This window comes from Bos mutus, chromosome 22 (genome assembly GCF_027580195.1).
Source record: "Bos mutus isolate GX-2022 chromosome 22, NWIPB_WYAK_1.1, whole genome shotgun sequence".
Lineage (NCBI taxonomy): Eukaryota > Metazoa > Chordata > Mammalia > Artiodactyla > Bovidae > Bos > Bos mutus.
The window spans coordinates 14,025,066-14,052,802 of NC_091638.1; the positions used below are offsets into that span (position 1 = coordinate 14,025,066).

At 38.1% G+C, this 27,737-nt stretch overlaps 1 protein-coding gene across 4 annotated transcripts in view; it reads left to right on the forward strand.

Annotated features, from left to right (window-relative positions):
• CTNNB1 (catenin beta 1) overlaps positions 1-27,737 on the forward strand; it is a 47,605-nt gene that overhangs the window by 7,073 nt on the left and 12,795 nt on the right. For all 4 annotated transcript variants that reach the window (XM_070359563.1, XM_070359560.1, XM_070359561.1 and 1 more), the window contains exons 2-5: positions 26,127-26,187; positions 26,634-26,861; positions 27,055-27,308; positions 27,440-27,678. In XM_070359563.1, the coding sequence (XP_070215664.1) occupies positions 26,175-26,187; positions 26,634-26,861; positions 27,055-27,308; positions 27,440-27,678 (734 nt within the window). In that variant the 5' untranslated portion in view covers positions 26,127-26,174. The remainder of the gene's footprint in view (positions 1-26,126; positions 26,188-26,633; positions 26,862-27,054; positions 27,309-27,439; positions 27,679-27,737) is intronic.

Consider the following 27,737-nt stretch of genomic DNA (forward strand, 5'->3'; position numbering starts at 1 on the left):
TGGACTTTTCAGAACACGTTTGTCCCAGGTGCTCACCCCTTGGCCTGTTCCACAATCCCCATATAACTTTACAGAGCCACTGTAAAGTTTCTCTTGTAACAGTCCAGAAATTTGCGGCCTCTGATTTCTTTTGAACTTGTTGAAGAGTCCCCAACCCCCAGATAGTTTGAAAAGTGTGATATATGGATGGATGCTGTTAAGGTGAAGCTGCTTCATAGCAATGCCAATTTGCTCCCCTATTTACTTCCATCTATTTCTTCATTAATATTCCCATTGTTTTGCTTGTAATTTCATAACTCTCTTGTTGCTGGACTGATTTTCCTGTTAACTGATTTAACAGGTGTGTTAGTTAAAAAATCTGGGGGTTGGGGAGATATTTTTAACCTGTTTAATTTGAAGTTCATCAGTCCACATGGCACACAGGTGATAGCTGTGGTAAATCTTGTCTTTCATGCTGGCAGCTGATCTGACTTGGAAGTAAAAGATGTGCACGTGCTACAGGGTGCCTGCTAAGTTGCTCTGAACAGGTTTATGATGACTGAAATACTTGACATGTATTTTTTCATACTTTATTGTACGTTATCTGTATAAAAATGTGAGAAGTTAGATTTACTGCAAACTTTCTTAAATGCAATTTGACGGTGATCTTAATGATTTTCATTTGCTTCATGGAGGGGTGGCTGTTGTAAAAGCCTCCCCCCTACCCCCAACCCTGAAGTATAATTCAGTGGTTTGCAGAGAAGGGTGTAGTGAGTGAGTACGTCTTTGGAGTTATCTGTGTATTAGATGAATGACGGGTGTACCTGAGGAACACGGGTTTCTTGGAAACATTTCTCAATCCAGTTAACTCTGGATGTTTCTAAGTGGTATCCTTTCTGTTGTGTAGAAGTGCTGAGGTAGACACTTAAAATCTTTCTGAGCCACTGAAAGAATGTAGCAATGTCAAACATTACTTTATATTCAACAGTTCATTTAGATACAAAGTGGAAGTCGCTCAGTCTTGTCCTACTTTTTGCGTATATAATCCATGGAATTCTCCAGGCCCCAATACTGGGTGGGTAGCCTTTCCCTTCTCCAGGGGATCTTCCCAACCTAGGAATTGAACCCAGATTTCCCACATTGCAGGTGGATTCTTTACCAGCTGAGCCACAAGGGAAAGTAGACAATAAATGTTACATAGGGAACATAGTAAGTTGATGTACTACTCTCTAGATACATTCATAAATTTAGTCTTTCTGGTACTTCACTTTATTTTAAAGTTGTTTCATTTAGAGTTCGTTTAGTTGGAAAAGCCACATGATATGAAATGAGGTTTATATTGTTCTGACTTTTAGTTATAAATGTCCTCTGTGATCCATTTACAAGGTAAAATTCATGTTATATATAATAGTTGTCCCTAGGTCACTATTTTCTGCCTTAATTCTGCTGTCATTTTTTCATAGGTCCTAAATCAGAGTGCCAGCCAGTCTATTCCCCATAGAATGAAAAGAGGCTAGATTAGGAGATGAGAAATCTGGGAGTCATTCATAAGGCAGAGTAATGATAATTAAAATACTGAAATAGATATTTTCTTTTGTAAGAATACTTACATTCTTGAATCATGCTTGAAGAATGCCCTGACTGTATGCTGAAGGGCCTTAGGCTTCTCCTTATTGCCATTATACACCAGATCATACTACATTTCTCTTCAAAGTGCGAAGATAGGAAGACTGTTTAACCTTTTCTTTGCTCCTCAAACTAACCCCCATTCCCCCACGAGAAACTAAGTAAGCAGGAATTGCTTCGCCTTTTATTATCAGTCTGCATGGAGGGTCCATCGTTATAATGAAGCGTTATATTCTAGTCAGAGGCCAGTCCTGACACATGACTTTTTTAGGACTTGGTTCCTTTAGTTATGCTTCTGTTCTGTATGTATTACCCTTATCTTCCCAGGTTTGGATCCCATTGCTGTTTTGGCTCTCCATTTCCCACATTTTATCATCTCTTGGAATCCATTCATTGTCTAGAACTCATAGTCTTCAGCACATCCTTTTTATTGTCAGTCTTTTCTGAGAATGTTTACTTTTTCTTGCTCCAGCTATAGCCTAGCTTCTCCCCATAATGCTACTGACCTTGCAGCTCTCTCAGGTGGTGAGTGTTTGCTCTTCCTGTGCACCTTTTATTGGTGAACCAGAAGGTGGAGGAAGTGTCCTCTTTGTTCCTCATTGTCACTTCTTGACCATTCTTTTCCAAAACTTTCAGCTTTGACTCTCATGCCATCAAATTATTACCACCTGCTACTTTCGTTATCTTAGTCATTACCAACTTTCCTGGTTCATTCCCCTACTTCCTTGAACACTTGTCTCCTGGCTTACTGTCATCTTTATTTCTGTTATAATTCTTGGTGATACCAACGTTTGTGTAGACAAGTGCTACTCAAAATGTCCCACGCTCTGAGAACTGTTACAGTATGAATTGCAGTAAGTAGTTTGTGCCAGAAAGTAACTCGACTATGTCACTAAGTTCAGTGTTTAGTTCACCTGACTTTTTTTTTTGGTACCAAAATTTTTTTGATGAAAGAAGCAGTGTGTTGGTTTATATAATCTGACACAAGCTCCATAGGGTGTTGTGGTCTGGTACTTTGAGTAACATTGATACAGAGGATGCCTCCAATATTCTGACCTCTTAGTTCCTTGGTTTCCTCTCCTCCAGTAACCTTATTTTTCTGTCTGATTCAGCCACCCTAATTCCAACAGCTCTTCAGTGACAGATAACTTCACTCTGTCAAAGCTTTTCGGTATCCCTCACCCTCACTTCTACTCAACTCTCAACAACCTTGTCTCTCCCTGACTTCATGCCCAGTGGTCTTTGGTCTCTGAGTTCATCTTTCCTTATGACTGTGTCTTTTCCGTCTCAAACCTCCCAATACTTCCTCCCCATATGTCTCCCTTGCTTTCTGTTTCACAAAGCATGTCGAATAATTGGAAGATTTCCTGTATGCTCTCACATCTATGACTGTGCCATTCACCTTCTCTGTCATTTATGGACAAACTGTAGTGTTCAGAGATGAGGACAACCAGCTCACTTCTATACTAGATCCCATGCCCTCTTGCTCTCAAGAATTTAACTCTTTCTACCTTCTCTTGCATCCTTGATTTTTCCTTCTGTGAGTTTGCATGATCTTTGTCCCCGTTTTAAAAAAATCTTTTCTTCTTGTTTCCCCTTTCATGCACCCAGTCTGCTTCTCTTTTGAATAAGACACCTTGAAACAATTGCTTGGATACACTCTCACCCCTTTTCAACTTCTCCCAGTGACCACTACAGTATAAATCTCTAATCCTCATCGCACTTGACCTCTCAGTAGCACTTGGCACAGTTGCTTGAGACACATTTCGCTTGGCTTCAAGGCCACCACATCTGATAGCAGGTTTTTTCCCTGCCTTACTGGTGGTTCCTCCTTACTCTTTGCTTTTTATGTTATGTCTCATCTGTACATTGGAATGGCTGAAACTTTAGCACTTGGATCTCTCGTTTTTCATTGTTGAAATACACTCGAGTCTCATAGCTTTAAACATAGTATTTAACCTGTTTGCTGACGGTTTCCAGATTTAATATCCTTAGCCTGAGTTTCTGCCCTGAACTATAGGTCATGATAGCCAACGTTTCCCCCAACATTTTGGATGTCTTAAGAAGCATCTCAAATGTAATATATCTAAAACTGAGCTCCCAATTTCTCCTAAGGCTGCTTGTCTTAGTATGTCCTAAAATGCACCTTTTTAGTTACACCAAAAACCTTGCCGTTCTTGACTGTCTTTCTGTCACTGTACCCTGTCTGAAAATTGTCTGTTCTTCTAATATAGATGCAAAATTCAGCCATTTCTTACTATGCCATTTCATAGCCATGCCATCCTAGGGTTACTGAAGAGGTCTTCTAACTGGTCTTCCTGCTTACATTTGTTCCCTTTAAATGTAATCTCAACACAGTGACCAGAATAATCCTTTTAAAGCAATGATCATAGAACTTTTCTGTTCAAAAACCTCCAGGGGCTTATGGTCTCATTCTGTAAAAGCACACTCTCCTGTGTGTTTAGACTATTCTCTCTATCACCTACTTCTTTCCTCCTGTCACTCATCAAAGAAATAAAACTGAAAGGATTTAAGAAAGGAGTGGAAACCAGGAAAATAACTACAGCAGTCATGCCGGTGACACAGGTGGTGGTGACTTAGGTCAGGTAGCACTGGGCACAGAAGAGCTAGGTTGGAGGAATGCTTTGGAGGTGCCGGCTCTGTAAACCCAGTTCTTCATTAATTTCCTACCTCCTTTCTTGCTTGTTTTACTTTAGCCTTCAACACTGTCTAACATCATAGATATTTTACCATTTTTTTCCTCCTTTTTTTTTTTTTTAACCTCCTAGAACATAAGCTCTAGAAAGACAGGGATTATTGTCTATTTCCTCACTTTTTGCTTTCTTCCCAGTGCCTAGAATCATAATGTACACTAGTTGATTAGTGAATATGTGTTGAGTGAATGACTTTTAAATCTTTTCACCTCACTTTGGATCTTTCCCAGTAGCACATAAGTATTTTCCATCTTTGCAGAGGTGGTTCCTTCCTGTCATTTATGGCTCCCATTAGATTGAGTTCTTCCCAGTTCACGCATTTTCACTTTACCATCTTCTTTTACTTGGTTTGTTGCACTTCATCATATTCTGAAGTAACCTGTGTTTACTTGCTTCTTTTCTCCTTTCACAGTCTTGTTCTGGTTTGTATGCCTGGTACTCAGAACAGTGTGTGGAAGTTCTAGATGCTAATAAATATTGGTTGAATAGGTGAATATTCTGGAATTGGATGACTTTTGTTTCTTTGCAGCTAATGCCCCTTTAATTTCTCTGCTCCCTTTCACACTCTGAAAGACATATCCTGTGGATATGGTCTTCATCTTTCATCTCCTATTTCAGTTTGTGTTTGGCTTTTATTATCAGTGAACCTCCTTTTGCTGAACTCATTATTGGACCTCCATGTTGACCAATGAAAGAGATACTTTTTACCTTTAGTCTTGCTGGGTCACTTTAGCATTTGGTGCATTTTTGTTTTTGAACTTGCCTTTGGAACAGGAGTGTCCAGTAGAACTTTCTGTGATAATGGAAATGTTCTACATCTGTGAGGTTGATATGGTAGCCACCAGCTACATGTGACTCTTGAGCACTTGAAATGTGGTAATGTGACTGAGCTAAATTTTAATAAAAATTTAAATAGCCGTGTGTGACTAATGGCTATTTTTTCTCACATACTCCAAGCTCAGGAAGTATCACAGCCTAATTGCGCAATCCACATACCTAGGAGTAATTTTTTTTTCATCCCACCCCCAACCCCCTGTGTCTACATGTTCATTATCTACATGGGTGTGTCTATTCCTGCTCTGCAGTCTGTACCATTTTTCTAGGTGCCACATATATGCATTAAAATATAGCATTTGTTTTTTTCTTCCTGACTTGCTTCACTCTGTATGTTAGACTCCTAGGTCCATCCTCTTCTCTACAAATTTCCCAATTTTTTTCATTTTTATGGCTAAGTAATATTCTACTGTATAAATGTACCACAACTTCTTTATCCATTCATCTGTCGATGGACATTTTGGTTGTTTCCATGTCCTGGCTATTGTAAATAGTGCTGCAGTGAACGTTGGGGTACATTTGTCTTTTTTTATTGGAATGTAATTGCTTTACAATGTTGTGTTAGTGTCTCCTGTACAGTGAAGTGGATCAGCTATATGTATGAATATATCTCCTCTCCCCCAACTTCCTTCAAACCCCTCATCTCTTCCTTCTAGGTCATCACAGAGCTAGCACCAAGCCAAGCTTTTTGTGCTTTATAGCAGATTCCCACTAGCTTGCTATTTTACGGGCTTCCCTGGTGACTTAGTGGTAAAGAATCTGCTTGCCAATGTAGGAGACCTGAGTTCAATTCCCAGTTTGGAAAGATGCCCTGGAGAAGAAAATAGCAACCCAGTTCAGTATTTTTGCCTGGGAAATGCCTTGGACAGAGGAGCATGGTGAGCTACAGTCCACGGGGGTCACAAAGAGACATGGCTTAGAGACTAAACAGCAACATGTGTTTTACACATGGTGCTATGTATATATGTCAGTCCTAGTCTCCCAATTCGTCTCACTCTCCCCTTTCGTCCCTGTGTTCACACTTCCGTTCTCTTATGTCTGCACCTCTATTCCTGCCTTGGAAATAGGTTCATCTGTACCTTTTTTGTAGATTACACATTTATGTGTTAATGTACAGTATTGATTTTCTGACTTCCCTCTGTATGACAGACTCTAGGTTCATCTACATCTCTACAAATGACTATTGCATTCCTTTCAGTGGCTGAGTCATATTCCACTGCATATATGTAACACATCTTCTTTCTCCATTAATCTGTCATTGGCCATTTGGGTTGTTTGCATGTCCTGACTAGTGTAAATATTTTTTCAGGGTATATGCCCAGGAGTGGGATTGTTGGAGTCATATGTTGGTTGTGTTTTTTAGTTTTTAAAGGGACCACCATACTGTTCTCCATGGTGCCTATGTCAGTTTCCATTCCCACCAACAGTGCAGCATGGTTCCCTTGTCTCCACACCCTCTTCAGTGTTGGTAGCCTTTTTGATGATGGCCATTCTGACTGGTGTGAGGTGAATACCTCCTTGTAGTTTTTATTTGCATTTCTCTAATCATTCGTGATGTCAAGCATCTTTCCATTCACTTCTTGGCCATCTGTATGTCTTCTTTGGAGAAATGTCTATTTAGGTCTTTTGCTCACTTTTTGATTGTTTATATATATAATTTTAAATTTAACCTTTTTGCTTGTTTTTGCTTGTGCTGGGTCTTTGTTGCTGCATGTGGACTTCTCATTGCTGGGGTTTCTCTTGTTGTGGAGCGTGGGCTTTAGGGCACATAAGCTTTAATAGTTGTGTCTCTCAGGCTCTTGAGAACAGGCTCAGTAGTTGTAACACATGGGCTTAGTTGCTTCATGGCATATGAGATATTCCTGGACTAGGGATCGGACACACGTCTCTTGCATTGACAGGGAGATTATTTACCACTGAGCCACCAAGGAAGCCCTGTTTTTTTTTGTTTTTTTTTATTGAGCTACATGACCTGTTTGTGTATTTTGGAGATTAATCCTTTGTCAGTTGGCTTTGTTTGCAAATATTTTCTTTCTTTCTGAGGATTGTCTTTTCATCTTGTTTATTAGGAGTCATCTTTAATTCCTCTCATCTACTGCAGTCAGTCCATCAGTAGAGCCTCTTTTTTCTGTCTCCAAAGTATTTCTCTAATCTAGCTACTGTTTGTGCCCAGTGGTAGCCTAGCCTAAGCCACCATCTGTCACTGGGCATTGCTTTACTGGTTTACCTTTTTTCTGTTAACCTTTCAGTTTTTTTCATTATAGCCAAGGTCAGTTTTGAAAAACTCAAATACGATCTTGTTATTCACTTGCTTTATAACCCTTCATGGATTTCCAATGGCATTTAGAATAAGAAATCCTTTTTTTTTTTTTAAGGGCTGAAAAGTTCTACATGGTCTGGCTACTTTCAACCTCATCTCATTGTAATTACTCTTTCCCACTATTATCAAACTACTGTGGTCTTAAAAGATAGTCCTAACAATTCTGGAATTGTGCACGTTATTTCTGATTTCTGGAATGTTCCTGCTCTGCTCCTTATGTGCTGGCTCCTGTACATCTTTAGGTCTCAGCTTGAAGGCTCCCTTGAAGGCCGCCACAGAAGCCTGTGGCTGCTCCTCACGCAGGGCCTTCGCTTGTCCCAGTGTGGTTTCCATTGCCTTCTCCCACTTGTCACTCAGCTACACACTTGTGATTGTTACAGGTTACATACTTGTTACACTTGTTACACACTTGTTACACTCCTTGTAATTGTTTATTCAGTTGTCTGTGTGTCTGTCAAGAATGTAAGGACGATGTCTGTTTTATATCGCTGCTGTATCCTCAGAATCTGTTATTCTTCTTGGCATATAGCAGTTGCATAACAAATTTGTTGAATATATGAAATCTCTCCATTCACTGCATTTATGCTATTGGTATTGCTGTATGCTAGAACTATTGAGTAAACGAAAGAATTATGGAAAAGATTTCTTGTGGGACAGAAAATCTCTTAACCTCACAATTTGGTAAATTGAGAAGACAAAGAACATAATATACCGATTGGGCATTTGTATATAGCTCCAGGTTTTGACTCACTCACCAGTATATTTTTGGACTCACAATAGAACAGCAGTTTAGAGTTCCTTGAAGTTCTTTGTATTGAGGTATCAGAGTAACATATTGAAAGTAAATGCTTCCTAGCTTATTCTTCTATATAATATTCTCTTCTTCCTAAATGTATGAAAACCTCATAATTAGGCGACCTAATATTATGGTAAGGCTGTCGAAGGCAGCAGGAGGTCCTTCTGCTTGGAAGAGTGCCATGCTGTTGCTGTGCATGGTGGGGGGCAAAAGTTGGCTAAAGATTAAGTCAGAGTATGTGCTGTCTTAATGAATAGATGGTTCTCAAGGAACTGCTGCTAGGGTTACTCTGTGGAGTCAGGTTTATGTTTTGTTTTTGCGGGTTTTTTTTTTAGCTTGGGTTACTGTTACACATGGAGTTGAATCATAGTTTGTCTCTATCTGTAGCTCTTTGCTCTGGGAGTAGCAGCATTGGCAACATATATGGCACTTAAAAAGTGATACAGCGCAGCGTCCTTTCCAGCCCAACTGATAGAAAACCATGGGGCTGGAGCCAGGTAATCTGTGTTTTTTAAAGTTCCAGGTTAGAACCTTTGGGAGGACCAGTTTAAACGGTTCTGCAAGCAAGACTGGAGATCTTTTTGGTTAAAAAAACAATTTTAAAGAGGGAAATTGGATGAAGGCAGTTAAAAAAGGTACTGACTTGCAGTTATAAATAAGTGCTGGGGATGTAATGTACGACATGATTAACTCTGCTGTATGTTATATATGGAAGTTGTTAAGAGAGTAAATCCTAGGTTCTCATCACCAGAAGAAATTTTTTTCTATTAATTCTGTATCTATATATGAGGTGATGGATGTTTGCTAAATATACTGTAATAATCCTTTCATGATGTGTGTAAATGAAATCATACTGTGTATCTTACACAGTATGTATCAGTTATATCAATAAAACTAGAAGAAAAAAATTAGAAACTTTGGGAGAAAATATAAAAATAGCTGTTTGAAGGTACCGGAGAATGGTCAAAAGAAGACGGAATTTTGAGGAGACGTGACCATGAAAGAAGGACACGCTCACTCGGTGCCATCCGTGTTTCTAAGGCTTCCCTGGTGAGAGCTACGACCAGCATTTCTAGTGAGGTCTAGGGCTCATGTGGTATCAGACGATGGCGCTCAGGGTTGCCAGGATGGCTGGAAATTGAGGGTAGGGATAGGTAGATTGAGAGTGAAGGCAGTCCCAAAGGGAAGCTTCAGAATCTGTGTGTAAACTTGTGTGTGTGTGGAGTGGGGGCGATTCCAAGGAGCTCATTTTAAAGCAGTACATGGAACACTGAGAAGTATGAGCAGAGATTTCAGCTTCCACCCTCACTGTGAAGAAGAGTTTGGAGTTTGAATCCTGCCAAATTAGGGGGTCTTGGTAAATACTTCATGCTTTTCATTTGAAACCAGAGAACAATCACACTTGAGGACTAAAGATGTTTCCCAGGATTAAGGTAATTCACCCTAAGTCTAAGGGTAAAATCTGAGATAGATCACTTCTAATAATGTGTGAAACCAAGCTCTATAAAATTAAGATGATTTGACTGCCTTAAAGAATGTTTAAAAGAAGACTCCAGAAACCAGAGTTTCCACAATATATCCAATACACAATATCAGATATATAATATACAATCTGTAGTTACTAGACATGTGAAAAATTAAGGGGGAAAAAAATCACTAAAGATCAAGAGGAAAAAAGAATGCTGAAATAAACCAGATGTTAGAATTTGCAGACAAAAATAAGATGAGGGATAAGACCAACATACAATTTGTAAAAGCTATAAATGAAATAAAATATTTTTAAAAAGGTTGTATTTGGTGTATGTTGTTGTTCAGTCGCCAAGTCGTGCCTGACTCTTTGTGACCCCATGAACTGCAGCACAGTTCATAGTGAAGGCTTCCCTGTCCTTCACTTTTCTCCCTGAGTTTGCTCAAAGTCATGCCCATTAAGTCAGTGATGCCATCCCACCATCTCATTCTCTGTCACCCCCTTCTCCTCTTGCCCTCAATCTTTCTCAGAATCAGGGTCCCCTCTGATGGCTTGGTTCTTGCCCCAAAGTATTAGAGCTTCATCTTCAGCATCAGTCCTTCCAGTGAATATTCAATATATGAGGCAATTAATTAAAAGAGTCAAAAGGTAAAAGAATTAGCAGAAATATATATCAAACAATAATAAAAATAATAAAAAACAAAAGTTACAGTATTTGTATCAAAGTCAGCTCGCTATAAGGAATTTATTTGATCTGTATGCTTACGTCTACATTTTTATCTCTGTGGTACATTGTTTAAAAATGCTTTAGGAAACACATTTGGTATGAACATACATAATACAGGTGACTTTGAAGAACACGGGTTTGAATCACATGCATCAACTTAAAAACTTTTTTCCGCCAGTAAATATAGTGCCTATATTTTGATTTTACAGATTTTTGAATAAAATGTGAGGAAAAGTTTCTGTCAGATTAGAGATCACAATATGTGGAATTAAAAAAGACTAGTGTTTGAACCTTGATTCTGTCTCATCTTTGGATGAGTCACTTATCAATTCCTGTGTTTCTGAGGTGTAGAGATAACAATATTCATATTTTCCACCATGTGGAGATTGGTTCCCTAACCCCCACCTCTTAATGTTTTCAAAAATGTTCATTGAACATTTTCTGAAAGTACCAGGTGCGTAACTGTTGAAAAATTAAACTAAATGGCATAGAAAGTTGGAATTATTAAGACAGTAATATTCTTAACATTCCTCTGTATAAAGATGTTTATTAACTTATAATGAGAAATAAATACACACTATTGGGGGAAAAGTAAATGAAAAAATAAATCATTCTGTCTATGTTGATAGCACTAGAAATTGTTTCTAGAGAGTTAAAAAATAATTCTAGGTAACACATAATTTATGTATTATCATCACATCCTCTTCAGACACTGTCACCATTGGCCAAACATGTGGGTCTAAGTGATATATTAATAATGACCATCATTAATTAATAACAGTGGCTAACATTGAAGAAAAATGCATGCATATGTTGAACTGTATTTCGGTTTTAGCATGTTCCTGCTCTTAATGGCCTGAAATGGTTTTTCTAAAACAGATGGTCTTGATGTGGCTTTCATGTCATTTGGTCCAGTTTCATTTTTTAAAGTAATACTTATTTTTGAAGATACTTTTTAGAAACCCTTTCTGCTGCTGTTCTTCACATTTAGGTTTAATTCAGAAGTAAACTCACTTGCCCCCTGGTTTGTTCTCAGTGAAAGTAAGTAATAAATGGGGTTGGTCAGTTATTGCCTGCCACCTCACCTGGCTTTCAGGGCCTGCGAACTAAGAATGATTTTTACACTTTTTAATGCCTAAAGATAATATCTCAGGTGATAATATCTCATGACACATGAAATTTACAAAATTCAAATTTGCACTTTCCATGAATAAAGTTTTATTGGAACCTAGCCTTGTTTGTTGGGAGAAGGCATTGGCACCCCACTCCAGTACTGTTGCCTGGAAAATCCCATGGACAGAGGAGCCTGGTGGGCTGCAGTCCATGGGGTCGCTAAGAGTCAGACAGGACTGAGCGACTTCACTTTCACTTTCAACTTTCATGCAATGGAGAAGGAAATGGCAACCCACTCCAGTGTTCTTGCCTGGAGAATCCCATGGACGGAGAAGCCTGGTGGGCTGCAGTCCATGGGGTCACACAGAGTCGGACACGACTGAAGCGACTTAGCAGCAGCAGCAGCAGCCTTGCTTGTTAGTGTGCATATTGTCTGTGGTTGCTTTCTTACTGCAGTAACAGAGTTTAATAGTTGCTACAGAGAGCTTCTGGCCTACAGAACCCTAAAGTATTCACTGTCTGGCCTTTAACAGAAAAAGTTTGCTGACTTCTGTTCTAGGTAAGATAGATTGTTCACAAGTGAATCCTTCATGTTCCTAAAAGCATTAAGTCTCTTAGATTATATATAATTGTTGTTGGCTTAGAGCCTCTATTTTACATTTTAGTTGTTATCCTGCCTACTTTTAGAACATTTTTCTTATTTTTAGCATATTCAGTCCATTAAGTAAGAGCTTGATCTGTGCTAAGCATTTTAGAAACAGTGAGAAACTCATGGAAGAGTCCCAGGCCCTCTCAAAGTTCACTTCCTGAGCTTGCTTTTTTTTTTTTAATTTCATTTATTTATTTTTAAAGATCAATGTGCTGGTATGGTGGGGAAGGGAAACTCTTGTAACAAGTTGGAGAAGAGGAAGGTTACGGGATATAAAGCAATGCATCAAATTGCCTATGGAAGCCATTGAGTACTTGCCATTTACTCTGCTGGTAGCCTGAATTTAGAGATTAACATCTGGAAATTTTCTTGAAGTAAAATCTTCCATTTTCTTAGTATAATATAGTCATATTTGATGATCCTGCATTTTTCTTGTCAGCATTTGTTCTAGGCACAAAGTATGGAGTATGCAGTGATGCTGTGGTTACTGTGCAAAGATTGTAGTTCTTTAGTCTTACTTATGATACTTTTATTTAAAAATTGTTAACCCTTGCTCTTAACTGCAGCAGTAATTGTTAAATACTAATTTTTACAACTTTTGGGGTGGGGATGGGATGCATGATTTGATTGAAAAGGGATGTGACTGAGCTAAACAAACTTGAATTTGAGGTTTTTTTTTTTTTTCTCAATAGTTTTATTTCTTTATTGGTCTTCCTTGGGTCTTAGTCGAAGTGTGCAGGCTCCAGAATTCGGGCTCAGTAGTTGAGACTTATGGTCTCACTGGCTTAGTAGCTCCACGGCATGTGGGATCTTAGTGCCCCAACAGGGGATCGAACCCATGTCCCCTGCCTTGTGTGGTGGATTCTTAACCACTGGACTGCTAGGGAAGCCCCCTGGATTTGAGTTTTAACTGAGCAGTTTACTAGCTATACTCTTATTAACTGCTGCTAGTCATTTTTTTTCATCTGATGGTTGGCGGAATGTTACCTACTTTATGCGATTGCTGGGAAGAGTTCGTGAGATGACAACTTGTCTGAGAACTGAAGTTGCTAGTCATTTAATTATGCTACCTTATTAAATATTTCTAGGGCAGAGTTAGATGTTTACATGATACTATAAGGAAACACACTAAAGCTGTAAAAGATACTTTTAAAGGTAATGTAAATAATTTAATCAAGTATCTGACATTATTTTGTGATGAAGTTGATTTTTAGAGTATCTCCACTTTAGTAGAATAATTGAAAAAACTCAGATTAATTTACTAAAAATAGAAATTTATTGATACAATAAAAATGACATTTGGCTAAATAATTTTTAAAATTGCTGTGTTTGATTTCCTTTCTTTTAGAAAATGTTTATTTTTCCTAAGATAAAAAAATAATGTCTTTTAAAAAAATTAAATTTATTTTTGTTGACAGACAATTGCTTTACAGAATTTTGTTGTTTTCTATCAACCTTAACATGAATCAGCCATAGGTACACATATATCCCCTTCGTTTTGAACCTCTCTCCCATCTCTCCCCCATCCCACCCCTCTAGGTTGATACAGAGCCCCTATTTGAGTTTCTTGAGCCATAAAGCAAATTCCTGTCAGCTATCTATCTTACATATGATAATATAAGTTTCCATACATCTCACTCTCTCCTCCCCTCTTCCCATGTCCAGAAGTCTATTCTCTATGTCTGTTTCTCCATTGCTGCCCTGTAAATAAATTCTTCAGCATCATTTTTCTAGATTCTATATATGTGTGCTAGACTACAATATTTATCTTTCTCTTTATGACTCACTTCACTATAATAGGTTCTAGGTTTATCCACCTCAATAATGTCTTCTTTAAAAAGCAGTTTGTGTCTTGAGGTGCTAATGATCGGCTGAGTAGTTTCCACATTTCTTTTTCAGAAAGTCCATTTTATAGATCCCTTAGTTTTTATGTTTAGAAACATATACTTAGGGTTTGGCTAACATAGTGTGCTAAATGATAGCTGTTTTCTTGGACAAAGTATCATTTCTAATACCAATATATTATTTCTAAACATTTTCTTTTGCGAGTGTGTGTGAGAAGTCTGTCTAAAAGTATGTAAATAGCTTGTGTATTAGATACATGTTGTATTTTTTCTATGTTTTTTTAATGGCTTCGTAGTAATCCTCTATCCCTCTCACCTGGACGATTCACGGTAGTCTCCTAACTCTTCTTTCAGCTTTTCTTTTGCCCCTCATGATCTTTTCTTTTCCATATAGACGCTGCTGCTGCTACTGCTAAGTCACGTCAGTCGTGTCCGACTCTGTGTGACCCCATAGATGGCAACCCACCAGGCTCCGCCGTCCCTGGAATTCTCCAGGCAAGAACACTGGAGTGGGTTGCCATTTCCTTTTCCAGTGCGTGAAAGTGAAGTCGTGTCCGACTCTTAGCAGCCCCATGGACTGCAGCCCACCAGGCTCCTCCGTCCATGGGATTTTCCGGGCAAGAATACTGGAGTGGGTCGCCAGTGCCTTCTCCAATATAGACACTAGAGTGAACTTAAAAAAAAATCTGGAATCATAGGTGTTAGTTACTCTATTGGCTTCCCAGTATACCTTTTATCGACCTGGCCCCTACCTCTTGTCAGGATTCCACAGGGGACCTTTCAGTGCTGTTTCTTTACAGGTCTTTCCTTTTTTTGCACTGGCTTTCTGCATAGGAGTGTTCTGCCCCATCTTCACCTGGCTAGCTCCTCCTGTATTCCTGTCACTTCCTCTCTCAGCACTCTTTCTTAACTAGTCACCAGCCACTCGCTAGTTACTCTAGTCTTACCTTGTTTATTGTCTTCACAGCAGTTCTCAGTCTTTAAATTGTTTTGTTTTTGTTGCTTAACTCTCTAATAGAATGCAGGCTTTCCTAGACTATAACCTTGACTCTGACTCTTATTCACTGTTATGCAATGCTAGTAACATAAAAGGTACTTAAATATTTGTTCAGTAGATGAATGTACATTCTGTCCAATGGATACATTATTCACTCCCTTGTTAGTGAGCATTTGGTTAATTTCCAGCTTTATGAATGCTTCACTGTGCAGACCTTTTGGCATGCTTCTGTGAATATTCTGCAGAATACATTTCTATTATAAAGTGGTATTTTTATGTGAAAGAGTGTTTACACTTATATTTAATGAATAGTGCCAACTTACTGTCCAAAAACCTTCTGCCAGTTTAAATATATCCATATCATCAGTATTATTAATCTTTTTGCTCTTAACAATCTGATAAGCAGAAAAAAAATGAATTTAAGCTCTTTTGTGTATATTTTTTGCTGTTTATTTTTCCTTCAGTGGTGGTTCCTGCCCTTCCTCTGCTATATTTATTGATTTCTCCTCAGTTCTTTGTGTGCTGTGGGTATTAGCCTATAATCATGTTTCACTTATGGTGTTCAATATATCATTTTTAAAAGTACTTCATGCATGGTTGTTTATTTTGGGGGGGGGGCTTGGAATTTTAAAGTTTTTCACACAAACAGACACATACAATCCTGTCTTTACTTTTTGATTTCAGAGTTCAGAGTCATGCTTCTTACCATATTGGGCTTCTTACCATAGTTTTATTTCCATGTATACCACCCTTCATGTATACCATATTTTGTCTCATTGATTTTTTTTTTTTGAATGTAAATATTTGTCTTGTGTAGATTTAATATAGCCAAGTAAGGATTTAAAAGTAGTATTTTTTTTACAAGGAAAAAATGTCCTTTTCTCCTAGTATTATTAATCAAATAGTCCAGCTGTCTCCCACAGTTGAAATATTGCCTTTTACATTTATTAAATTACCACATTATGTCTGGATGTTTTCTGATTACTGTAGTCTCTTAACCATTCCTGCTGCCAATAATATACATTGTTTAATTGCTGTGGCTGTTGATTTATATTGAGTTTTAGTATCTGATAGAATTGGTTCTTTTTTATCATTATTTCAGTCTTTTTTTTTTTAATTACCTTCATACTTCCATTTCAAATGAATTTAGGAATCATTTTCACTCCTAAAGAAATCATTGTTTTGTTGGAAATACGCTGACTTTATGAACTACGAGAAAACTGGCCTGTTTATACAGTACAAAAAAATTCTAGTTAGGAATAAGGCAGCTTTCCATTTGATTTTTATGTACTTTTTTATGTTTTTTATTGTTGCACTTATGAGTGAACTCTTTCTGTGATATGTTTTTCTGACTATCCTAAATGTATATAGAAATATAGTTTGCATATAATTTAGTAACTTTCACTAAAAATTTAATTGAATAATGTTTTCTGTGCAGCTTTATCAGACTCTGAAATTCACTTAAAATGGGTATAAAAGTGTCTCTAGAATGTTAGCAAAGAGTGTCCTTAGTATAAAAGTATTAGGCAGTCATTTTGTGAACTTTGAGAAACAGAATTTTCAGTTTCAGGATGTAATGCAAACATTTTCCCACAGATTTCCCACATACGTACAGTCTCTAGCCTTTTAAAATGACTTATAGCCTTGTTTAGCTTTTGTGACAGCTACCGTTGCAGGTAGATGGACATGGTTATCTTATCCTTATATTTGAGACTTGAGTTTGTAAAGCTCAGCTGATTTAACAAGAGTTTCTGTAAAATACTTGTATCTTTTTTGGGTGTTTTTCAGTCACTAAGTCGTGTCTGACTCTTTGCAACCCCATGAACTGCAAGGCCAGGCTTCCCTGACCTTCACTATCTTCCTGAGTTTGCTCAAACTCATGTCTATTGAGTCAGAGATGCCATCCAACCGTCTCATCCTCTGTTGCCCTCTTCTTCTCTTGGCCCTCAGTCTTTCCCAGCATCAGGGTCTTTCTCAGGTAAGTTGGCTTTCCACATCAGATGGCCAAAATATTAGAGGTTCAGCTTCAGCACCAGTCCTTCCAATGAGTATTCAGGGTTGATTTACTTTAGGATTGATTGTTCTCCTTGCAGTCCAAGGGACTCTTCAAGAGTCTTTTCCAGCACCACAGTTCAAAAGCATTAGTTCTTTGGCACTCAGCCTTCTTTATGGTCCAGCTCTCACGTCCATACACGACTACTGGAAATAGCTTTGACTATGGACCTTTGTTGGCAAAGTGATGTCTCTGCTTTTTAATGCACTATGTTTGTCATAGCTTTTCCTCCAAGGAGTGAGTGTCTTTTACTTTCATGGCTGCAGTTACCACCCACAGTGATATTGGAGCCCAAGAAAATGAGGTCTGATACTGTTTCCCCTTTTTCCCCATCTATTTGCCATAAAGTGATAGGACCAGATGCTGTTACCTTAGTTTTTTGAATCTTGAGTTTCAAGCAGGCTTTTTCACTCTCCTCTTTCACCCTCATCAAGAGGCTCTTTAGTTCCTCTTCACTTCCTGCCTTCAAAGTGGTTATCATCTGGATATCTAAGGTTGTTGACATTTCTCCCAGCAATCTTGATTCCAGCTTGTGAGTCACCCAACCCAGCATTTCGTATGATGTATTCTGCATATAAGTTAAATAAACAGACTGACAATATACAGCCTTGACATACTCCTTTCCCAGTTTTTGTTCCATGTCCAGTTCTAAATGTTGCTTCTTGACCTGCATACAGCTTTCTCAGGAGGCAGGTGAGGTGGTCTGGTATTCCCATCTCTTGAAGAATATTCCAGTTTGTTTTGATCTACACTGTCAAAGGCTTTAGCATAGTCAATGAAGCAGATTTTATTTTTTGGTATTCCCTTGCTTTTTCTATGATCCATTGGATGTTGGCAATTTGATCTCTGGTTCTCTGCCTTTTCTAAATCCAGCTTGAACATCTGGAAGTTCTTAGTTCATATACTGCTGAAGCCTAGCCTGAAAGATTTTGAGCATAATCTTGCTAGCATGTGAAATGAGTGCAATTATCCAGTAGTTTGAACATTCTTTGACATAGTTTTCATTCCAATTTCCAAAGGAAAGCAGACCTTTCCCAGTCCTGTGACCACTGCTGAGTTTTCCAAATTTGCTGGCATATTGAGTGCAACACTTTAACATCATCATCTTTTAGGATTTGAAATAGCTTACTGGAATTCCATCACCTCCACTAGCTTTCTTCATAGCAATGCTTCATAAGGCCCACTTGATTTCATGCTGCAAGATGTCTGGCTCTAGGTGAGTGACTGCACCATCGTGGTTATCTGGGTCATTAAGAGCTTTTTACAGGTCTTCTGTGTATTCTTGCCACCTCTTCTTAATCTCTTCTACTTCTGTTAGGTCCTCACTGTTTTTGTCCTTTATTGTGCCTATCTTTGGTAATTCCATTTTAATGAATTTTAAAAGGTTAACATACAAAGTTATTCTTTTTTTTTAAAAAAAATGTTTTGATTTATATTGGAGTACAGCTGATTAACAATGTTGTGGTATCTCAGGTGAACAGCGAAAGGACTCAGCCATTCATAAAAGTATCCATTCTCCCCTAAAGTCCCCTCCCATCCAGGCTGCTACATAACATTGAGCAGAGTTCCCTGTGCTATGCACTAGGTCCTCCTTAGTTATCCATTTTAAATACAGCAGTGTGTACATATCCATCCCAAACTCCCTATCCCTTCCCCTGGGAATCCTTCCCTCTAGTAACCATAAGTTCATTCTCTATGTCTGTGAGATTCTGTTTATAAACAGAGGTAGTCTTATTTTAAAATCATATTTGGAGTTTAAATCATATCATCTGAAATGCTGATGTATAGCTTGTTCTTGTTTTATTTAGTTATTTTTGCTATGTAAAGTGTGGAGAGTAATATAGTAAATACCATGAACTCACTACCCAGATTAACAGATGTAATTTTGCTGTGTTTGATTAAACACACACACACTGCTAATGAGTTGAAGCCATTTTTAATATCCTTTCCTTTCCTATTCCTTTTACCCCTGGGTATTAAGAAACTGGTGTATATTCTTTTTTTTTTTTTTTTTATTTTATTTTTAAACTTTACAATATTGTATTAGTTTTGCCAAATATCAAAATGAATCCACCACAGGTATACCCGCGTTCCCCATCCTGAACCCTCCTCCCTCCCCTACCCTCCCTCTGGGTCGTCCCAGTGCACCAGCCCCAAGCATCCAGTACCGTGCATCGAACCTGGACTCGTGTATATTCTTTATACTTTTACTACATAAACAGTTATTTTAACTTGCACAAGATTATACTTGGAAATTGTAAAATGTACTATTGTAGATAAAGCTATTCTGTATGCATTTTGAAATAGCTGTATTTTAAAATATCAATCTTGAATGCACACCAGTGTTTGCAGCAGCACTGTGCACAACAGTCAAGACACGGAAGTGTCCACTGACAGAGACACACACACACACAGCGGGCTGCTGCTGCTGCTAAGTTGCTTCAGTCCTGTCCGACTCTGTGCGACCCCATAGATGGCAGCCCACCAGGCTCCGCGGTCCCTGGGATTCTCCAGGCAAGAACACTGGAGTGGGTTGCCATTTCCTTCTCCAGTGCATGAAAGTGAAAAGTGAAAGTGAAGTCGCTCAGTCGTGTCCAACTCCTAGCAACCCCATGGACTACTTAACCATAAAAAAGAATGAAATAATGTCATTTGCTGCAACATGGATGGATTTAGAGATTATCATACTAAGTAAATTAAAGAAAAATGATTTGATACAAATCAACTTATTTATAAAACAGAAGCAGACTCACAGGCATAGAAAAGAAAACTGGTTACCAAAGGGGAAAGGGGAGAGGGAGGGAATAGTTAGAAATAATGGGATTAACATATATACACTGCTGTATATAAAATAGGTAAACAATAAGAATTTACTATATAGTACAACTATATTCAGTATCTTATAACCTATAATGGAAAAGAATCTGAAACTGTATGCCTGAAATGAACATATTTTAAATCAAGTATAATAATAAAGTTTTTAAATTCAAAAACAAATAAAATTGAGATAAAATTAATAAAAATGAAAATAAAAACAAAATTGAAAAAATCAGTCTCTTTGGTAGCTTATATTTTAGTATAAGCTGGAGAAAAAGTTTCTACTTTATGTAGTAGTTTGTTCTTAGAGTAGATAAAGTGAAAATTTGTCTTGAAAAACATTTTTTTCTCCCCTAGAGGATCAGGACTGTACTAGGATTGTGTTACTGACCAAAGATTCTGTGTGAAGTTAGTCATCATTGAGACTAACAACATATACATGTAAAGGATAAAAGCCAAAATTGAATTGTTTCAAGTAGTAAATTCATATTCTCAGACACACATAGTTGGTTTAACTTGCTATATCAGTGATTATCCCAGTGACTCCTTACACATAACATACACATGTAGTGCATAAAAATGCAAAAGAACTACATAAAAGTCTAGCAAGACAAATGGCTACATGTAGGGAGGGAAATGAAGCATTTAATTTTAATCTCAGAACTTAGAACTTGAGGGGGGTGGGGTATACATGAGATAGGTGGATGTAGCTTAAAAGTTGTCTGAGAAAGCAGCCGGTGCTTGGTAGGCCCTTGGGGTAAGCTGGTCACTAGTACAGTGCCTTCTTTGGTGACTATCAGTTTATGCTGCATCAATATTTTCAAGCTATGTATCAAAACTTTAAAACTTCTTATTTAACCCAGTAGTTGAAGCAATCCTTAGGTGGAACGGAAATGAAAATAAGAGAATGAATTTATATGCAAAGACATTTTTTCAACTTTGTTTGAATAGCAAGGTAAATAGGAAACACAAACTAGATATTCAGGAATCTGGAGGTGTGGTTATAATATAGACTTATGATAAAGTACAGATAATATTTAGTAAAGAGTCTACAACAAAAGGAACTGACTTTTCTATTTTTGTTAAAAACACCTAATAGTAAATTTAATAGAAAACCAAATATAACAAAATGTCATTATTATAGGAACACCAAAGAAAAATACTGTTTGGCTTCCTTGGTGGCTCAGTGGTAAAGATCGCGCGTGCAGTGCAGGAGCCGCACAAGCCATGGGTTTGATCCTTGGGTCGGGAACATCCCCTGGAGAAGGAAATGGCAGCCCACTCCAGTATTCTTGCCTGGAGAATCCCATGGACAGAGGAACCTGGTGGGCTGCAGTCCATGGGGTCACAAAGAGTTGGACATGACTAAAGTGACTTTAGTCAAGTTAAGTAGTCAAGCTTACTCCTTGGAAGAAAAGTTACGACCAACCTAGGTAGCATATTGAAAAGCAGAGACATTACTTTGCCAACAAAGATCCGTCTAGTCAAGGCTATGGTTTATCCAGTGGTCATGTATGGATGTGAGAGTTGGACTGTGAAGAAAGCTGAGCACCAAAGAATTGATGCTTTTGAACTGTGGTGTTGGAGAAGACTCTTGAGAGTCCCTTGGACTGCAAGGAGATCCAACCAGTCCGTTCTGAAGGAGATCAGCCCTGGGATTTCTTTGGAAGGACTGATGCTAAAGCTGAAACTCCAGTACTTTGGCCACCTCATGCGAAGAGTTGACTCATTGGAAAAGACTCTGATGCTGGGAGGGATTGGGGGCAAGAGGAGAAAGGGACGACAGAGGATGAGATGGCTGGATGGCATCACCGACTCGAGGGATGTGAGTCTGAGTGAACTCTGGGAGTTGGTGATGGACAGGGAGGCCTGGCGTGCTGCAATTCATGGGGTCGCAAAGAGTCGGACACGACTGAGTGACTGAACTGAACTGAAAGTGACTTTGCACACACATGTATTATTTTATGGATGAGATAGAGAAGACAGGAAAATAATCAGGAATATCCTGATTTCCCCTTGCCACAGTTCAGATTTATAATAGCGATTTTTGTACCATGACATTAATGTAGGTGTTTCAGAGGAAGGAGCGAAAGTCTCATTAAATGTTAAGTTTTTTATTGCCCATTTTGAAAAGGCCCCTCCCAGGACACACACACACAGACACACACACACAGACACACACACACACACACACACAGACAGACACACACACACACACACAGACACACACACACACAGACACACACACACACACACACACACACAGACACACACACACACACACACACACACACACCCCCCTCCCTCCCTCCCAGGATGGATGGATGGACAAACACACACCACCACCACCCCCCACTTCTGGGAGTAAAAGCAGAAAGGAAACTAGAGTAAGTTGTGATTTAAACATTTTAGTGTTGAATAAAAAGTGCTTAAACAGGAAGATTTGAGGAGACTGTATAAATTTTTAAATGGCAAGGTATTGGTGACAGTTAATAAAAATGCATATGTATGTGCTTTTAGATTTACAAAATAGATTTTACTACAAACTATATTAAATCCCCGAAAATATATGAAAAGTTTATCAACTTTCTTACTAGATTATTGGAGAAGCGAATTGTTAGCATGAACTGCCAGTAATTTAGTGTACTGATTTTATAATAGATGTTTTATTTTTGCGTAGCCAAGTTACTTTAAATAAGTAGTACTCAAACTTTTTGAAATCCAAGGTAATCAAGATAATTTTGTATTGATAGATGAAATCTGTATTGTGTTACAATTTCCTTGGTCTAGGTTTTGACCGAGGACCACTTTTAGTACAGAAGGTGAAGTGGAGCCTCCAACCATCATTTTGAAGTTAAGCTTTAAGGCTAATCTTTCGTATTTAGACTGTGATATATAAGAAAATAGCCTTGTTTTTTATAGCTTCATAACGTACTGATGTATGTAATTTGCTTTAAAATCATCCTGTAGGAAGACACCAATATGGCCTGATACGAACAGTTGTTAAGTATAGGTATTTTGTGCAGTAGAAAGTTGGGTCTGCCTTAGTGCATATTTGAAAATCTTGATAATAAAAAAAAGAAAAACCTAGCATGCTTAGGTGCCCTTGTTAGAAAAACTGAAGAAAAAATTCAGTTGAAGTATTGAATCAATAAGTAATTCAGTACTTATCGGATTGCTAAGTATTTAATAGTAATACTTTGAATAAGGTATGGTTCAGAATGAACTTTATCCTTAGATTGAAATTATATGTATTAGATATAAGATGAATTTTGAGATGTTCTTTATAAAATGTATCGTTAGAAAAAGAACATATATTAAGCAAAAAGAGAAAAATAAAAAAAAGAATGCGTGTGTCCACTACGCCATTAGACTGGGTAAGTTGGTGATCCCCTGGCACCCTCTTTCTTTGTCAGAGCACTCTTGGTGGTGATAAAGCTGGCAGGAAATGAAGCATTCTAAATGTAGGCTATAGTTAGAGGTCACTTGCATCTAGGAACATTTAGTACTTCATTTTTTTCTTTTTGAAAAGCATCATACTCCCTTTATCTTGATCGGTACACAGTGGGCTTTTCCCCATTTTTCTTACTCATATTTCTTTTTGAAGTGCATGTCAGTTGAAGCCTTGATCCCAAGTTGATTCTCTTGCTTCTTTCCTTATATTCTGTGTTTTTCCTTTATGCTCTATAGTTTTTCACAATTTCAGTTTTTTACTGAACTTAAATTTTTTTTTTAATTTTATATTTGAATATAGCCGATTAGCAATGTCGTGATAGTTTCATGTGGACAGCAAAGGGACTCAGCCATAGCATGTACATGTATCCGCTCTCCCTGAACTTTTCATTCTTATTTATTCTCTGCCATCTTTATGGGGTAATAAAGTGAAACATTGTTTCCCTCCCCACTTTACGCCAGTTTTAAAGTTCTGTTTCTCTGGAGTCTTTTTTTCAGGAAGTCTTTGCTAAGCCTTAGTTGATTAGGCACTCTAGGCCCTTAATGATTGGCAGGGTGTAGTGGAGGCAAGCCAACCCTTGGCTGAAAGCTCTGCCTAGAGGAAGAATAAGGAAAGCTTTTTGTTGAGGCAAGATTCTGCCCTAGTTTTCTGGTCAGTATATTCAGTTGTTTAGTAAATGATTCTCAGGTTTTAGGTAAGTCTAGATTTGTCTGAAGAATAGTGTGAGGGTGAATTAGTATATACTGCTGCTTATGTATATACTTGTTTTCATTCCTACTTCTACTTTTTACTTCTCTACTTTCTGATTGACACTTGGCCTCCCACACTTCAGAGGGCTGCCATAAAGAGTAAAAATAATGTTTATGTGTGTTGCATACTGTGTAAGTTTGAAAGTGCTAGAATAAAATTGTACTAAGAGGTTCCCAACATACAAACTCATATATTGTAAGTTTGGAACAAAGACATGAAAATGTCTTTTCCATAATGACATTGGAAATCATGGTCAGGTTACTAGGTCAGCCCACATACATTTTACCCAGTAACATGGCTAATATGTTTTGCTTTTGTATCAAGAAAAAAAACACTATAAAATGTTTTTCTTAATGCCAGATATATCAAAGCACTTCTTAAACTGTGGCAACTGTAGATTTGAGTAGTTGGTTTCTGAGCCCTGTGGCATTGGCCAGAGGAGGAGCTCAGTGTGGAACATATAAGTCCCCTTCCCTAGTAATATATTGGGAGCTAGAATGGGGAACCCATTTTTTCCAAGGGGTGGGAAAGAAATGGTTAAATAACCAGTCTCAGATAGGCAAAAGATAAGGAGCTAAAATACAGCCAGAAGTGGACAAAGAACCTAGGTTTCTTCCATCATTGTATTTCTTACCATGTGGTTTACAGATTGCTTTCTGCATACTAGAATGTTCATTAAAAATGCAAGTTTCTACACCCCAGTCCCATCCTATTGAATGGAAACATGGAACACACAATCCTGCTTAGTACTTGATTTTAAAATATAGGTTTCTTATTGACAGGAATAACTTTGTTAATTTCTGACCTTCATTTTGCCTTCTAAGTAAACTGTCGATTGTTTCTACTGTGGATGATAAAAACAATTGTATCCACAGCTCTTGTCACCTTTAGGTGTCAAGTAATCTTTGTGGTTATAAAAATCCAGTTTTGGAAGAGCAATTCCAGGATAATCAACACATACTTCCTTTACCTAAGACAGAAAATAGGACTTTAAAGTAAGTTTCCAACTGCATTAAACACATTTAAACTTTTTGTACATTGATAAAAAACACAGTTCACATTTAAATATCTAGTCCACATTGGTAATTTACATCTAATATTTAATTTGTAGTACAAAGTGAACTTGTTAAGGGACAGACTTTGTAATGAAGGAAATTTTGTTAGGAATATCTGGAGACCATGAGCTCTTAAACTGGTCTCATTTGCAAATAGCTGCGTAATTCAGCATTTTCCTGAATATTACACAAAAAAGCCAAAATGCAAACATAAAATTAGATGCTAAGATTTTTAATATATATGTGAATGATTTTTATATTGATGAAAGTATTCCAGACAGTAATACTTGTGTTTATAATAAATTGTTGCTATAAATTTGAACTTAGAAAAGTTTAGAAAATGGTGCTTCTAATTTTGTGTTACAGACTAATTTGAAAAGTAATGTTACTTCTTAGTAAACCATCTGAAATCTGTTCTGATCCAGTCACCACAGTCTGCTTTATGATGCTATTTTAGATGACATTGTATTATATCAGGAGACAGTAACAGTTGACTTGTTCAGTGAAATTTGGTGTTTTAAAAATCCCATTGGACCTCTGTTGTCCAAAGATGACCTATGATTTTTTTTTTTGTGAAAGAAGTTAAAAAGGGAGAGGAGAGGACTTTTGAAACCCAAGGAAGGGTTGATTTTGAATAGCCTTTTCCCCCTGGCTTTCATTACTAGAGTGCTTATACTTTCTTTGTATTTATACTGAAAAAGAGGTGCTTATTACAGTTTAAGTGAAAACTTAAAAGTTTGGCAGTGATAGAGCTGTGGTTGAAGTATGTAGAGGAGATCATAATGTCTGTGTTTCACTATATCACATGGTAAAAGAGGATTTGGGGCTTTTTGTGGATGTAGTCCGTGATGTTTGACAGACTGTCCTAGTGACTTATAAGTATTAAAATAAACAATTTTAAATACTAATGACTTTGATTAACTCTTTTAGGGTCTCTGAAGTACACCATACTACCTTTTTGAAAATCTTGCGTGGACAATGGCTACCCAAGGTTTGTATTGTAGTCTTCAGGTACTGAAACTGGGGCTCTGCTTTGTTGCCATTAACCCAGTCTGGCTCAGATTCCCCTGCTTTCCTCTCTCCCTGCTTACTTGTCAGGCTACCTTTTGCTCCATTTTCTGCCCACTTCTCCTAATGGCTTGGTGAAATAGCAAACAAGCCACCAGCAGGAATCTAGTCTGGATGACTGCTTCTGGAGCCTGGATGCAGTACCATTCTTCACTGATTCAGTGAGTAACTGTTAGGTGGTCTCCTAAGAGTATAGATTTTTCATCCCTGAGCTGATCTGATGGCCATCATTCTGTTATCCTTCGCTGTCTTTCAGACTTTATTTCTGAAAAGATTTCAGTGGGTCATATCACAGATTTTTATTTTCAAATTGAGATAATATTTTCCTGGTAGTAATATTGATGCTGTTTGATTTTTTTTTTTTTATAGCTGATTTGATGGAGCTGGACATGGCCATGGAGCCAGACAGAAAAGCAGCCGTCAGTCACTGGCAGCAGCAGTCTTACCTGGACTCTGGAATCCATTCTGGTGCCACCACCACAGCTCCTTCTCTGAGCGGTAAAGGCAATCCTGAGGAAGAGGATGTGGATACCACCCAAGTCCTGTATGAGTGGGAACAGGGGTTTTCTCAGTCCTTCACTCAAGAACAAGTAGCTGGTAAGAATATTATTACCTTACTCAAAGTTAGAGTGCAGTTTTGAGAACTGCATAGTTACTCTTATAAAAGTTAGCATGCAACAGCTTAAATAAAACAGCGTGGTAAAGAAAAGGGAGTGATTGCAGCATCAGCTTGACTGTTGGGGTTAATGCTGAGCTATGGAGATCTGACTGTTGAATTCACCTTTTCCAGATATTGATGGACAGTATGCAATGACTCGAGCTCAGAGGGTGAGAGCTGCTATGTTCCCTGAGACGCTAGATGAGGGCATGCAGATCCCATCTACACAGTTTGATGCCGCTCATCCCACTAACGTCCAGCGTCTGGCTGAACCATCACAGATGCTGAAACATGCAGTTGTAAACTTAATTAACTATCAAGATGATGCAGAACTTGCCACACGTGCAATCCCTGAATTGACAAAACTGCTGAATGATGAGGACCAGGTAAGTAGAGACATGGCCAACTTTTTAATCTGCTTTGAAGGAAACTCCCAAGGAAATAGTCTTAAAATGTCTACCTTACTTCAGTATTTGAAAACTGAAAACTAATGTTTCTTAATTCTTGTATATTATAGGTGGTGGTTAATAAGGCTGCAGTTATGGTCCATCAGCTTTCTAAAAAGGAAGCTTCGAGACACGCCATCATGCGTTCTCCTCAGATGGTGTCTGCTATCGTACGCACCATGCAGAACACAAATGACGTGGAGACAGCTCGCTGCACTGCTGGGACCTTGCACAATCTTTCCCACCATCGTGAGGGCTTGCTGGCCATCTTTAAATCTGGGGGCATTCCTGCCCTGGTGAAGATGCTCGGGTAAGAAAACATGGTCAGAATGCTCCAAGCTCAGGAGGAGGAGAGTGCAATCACACCAT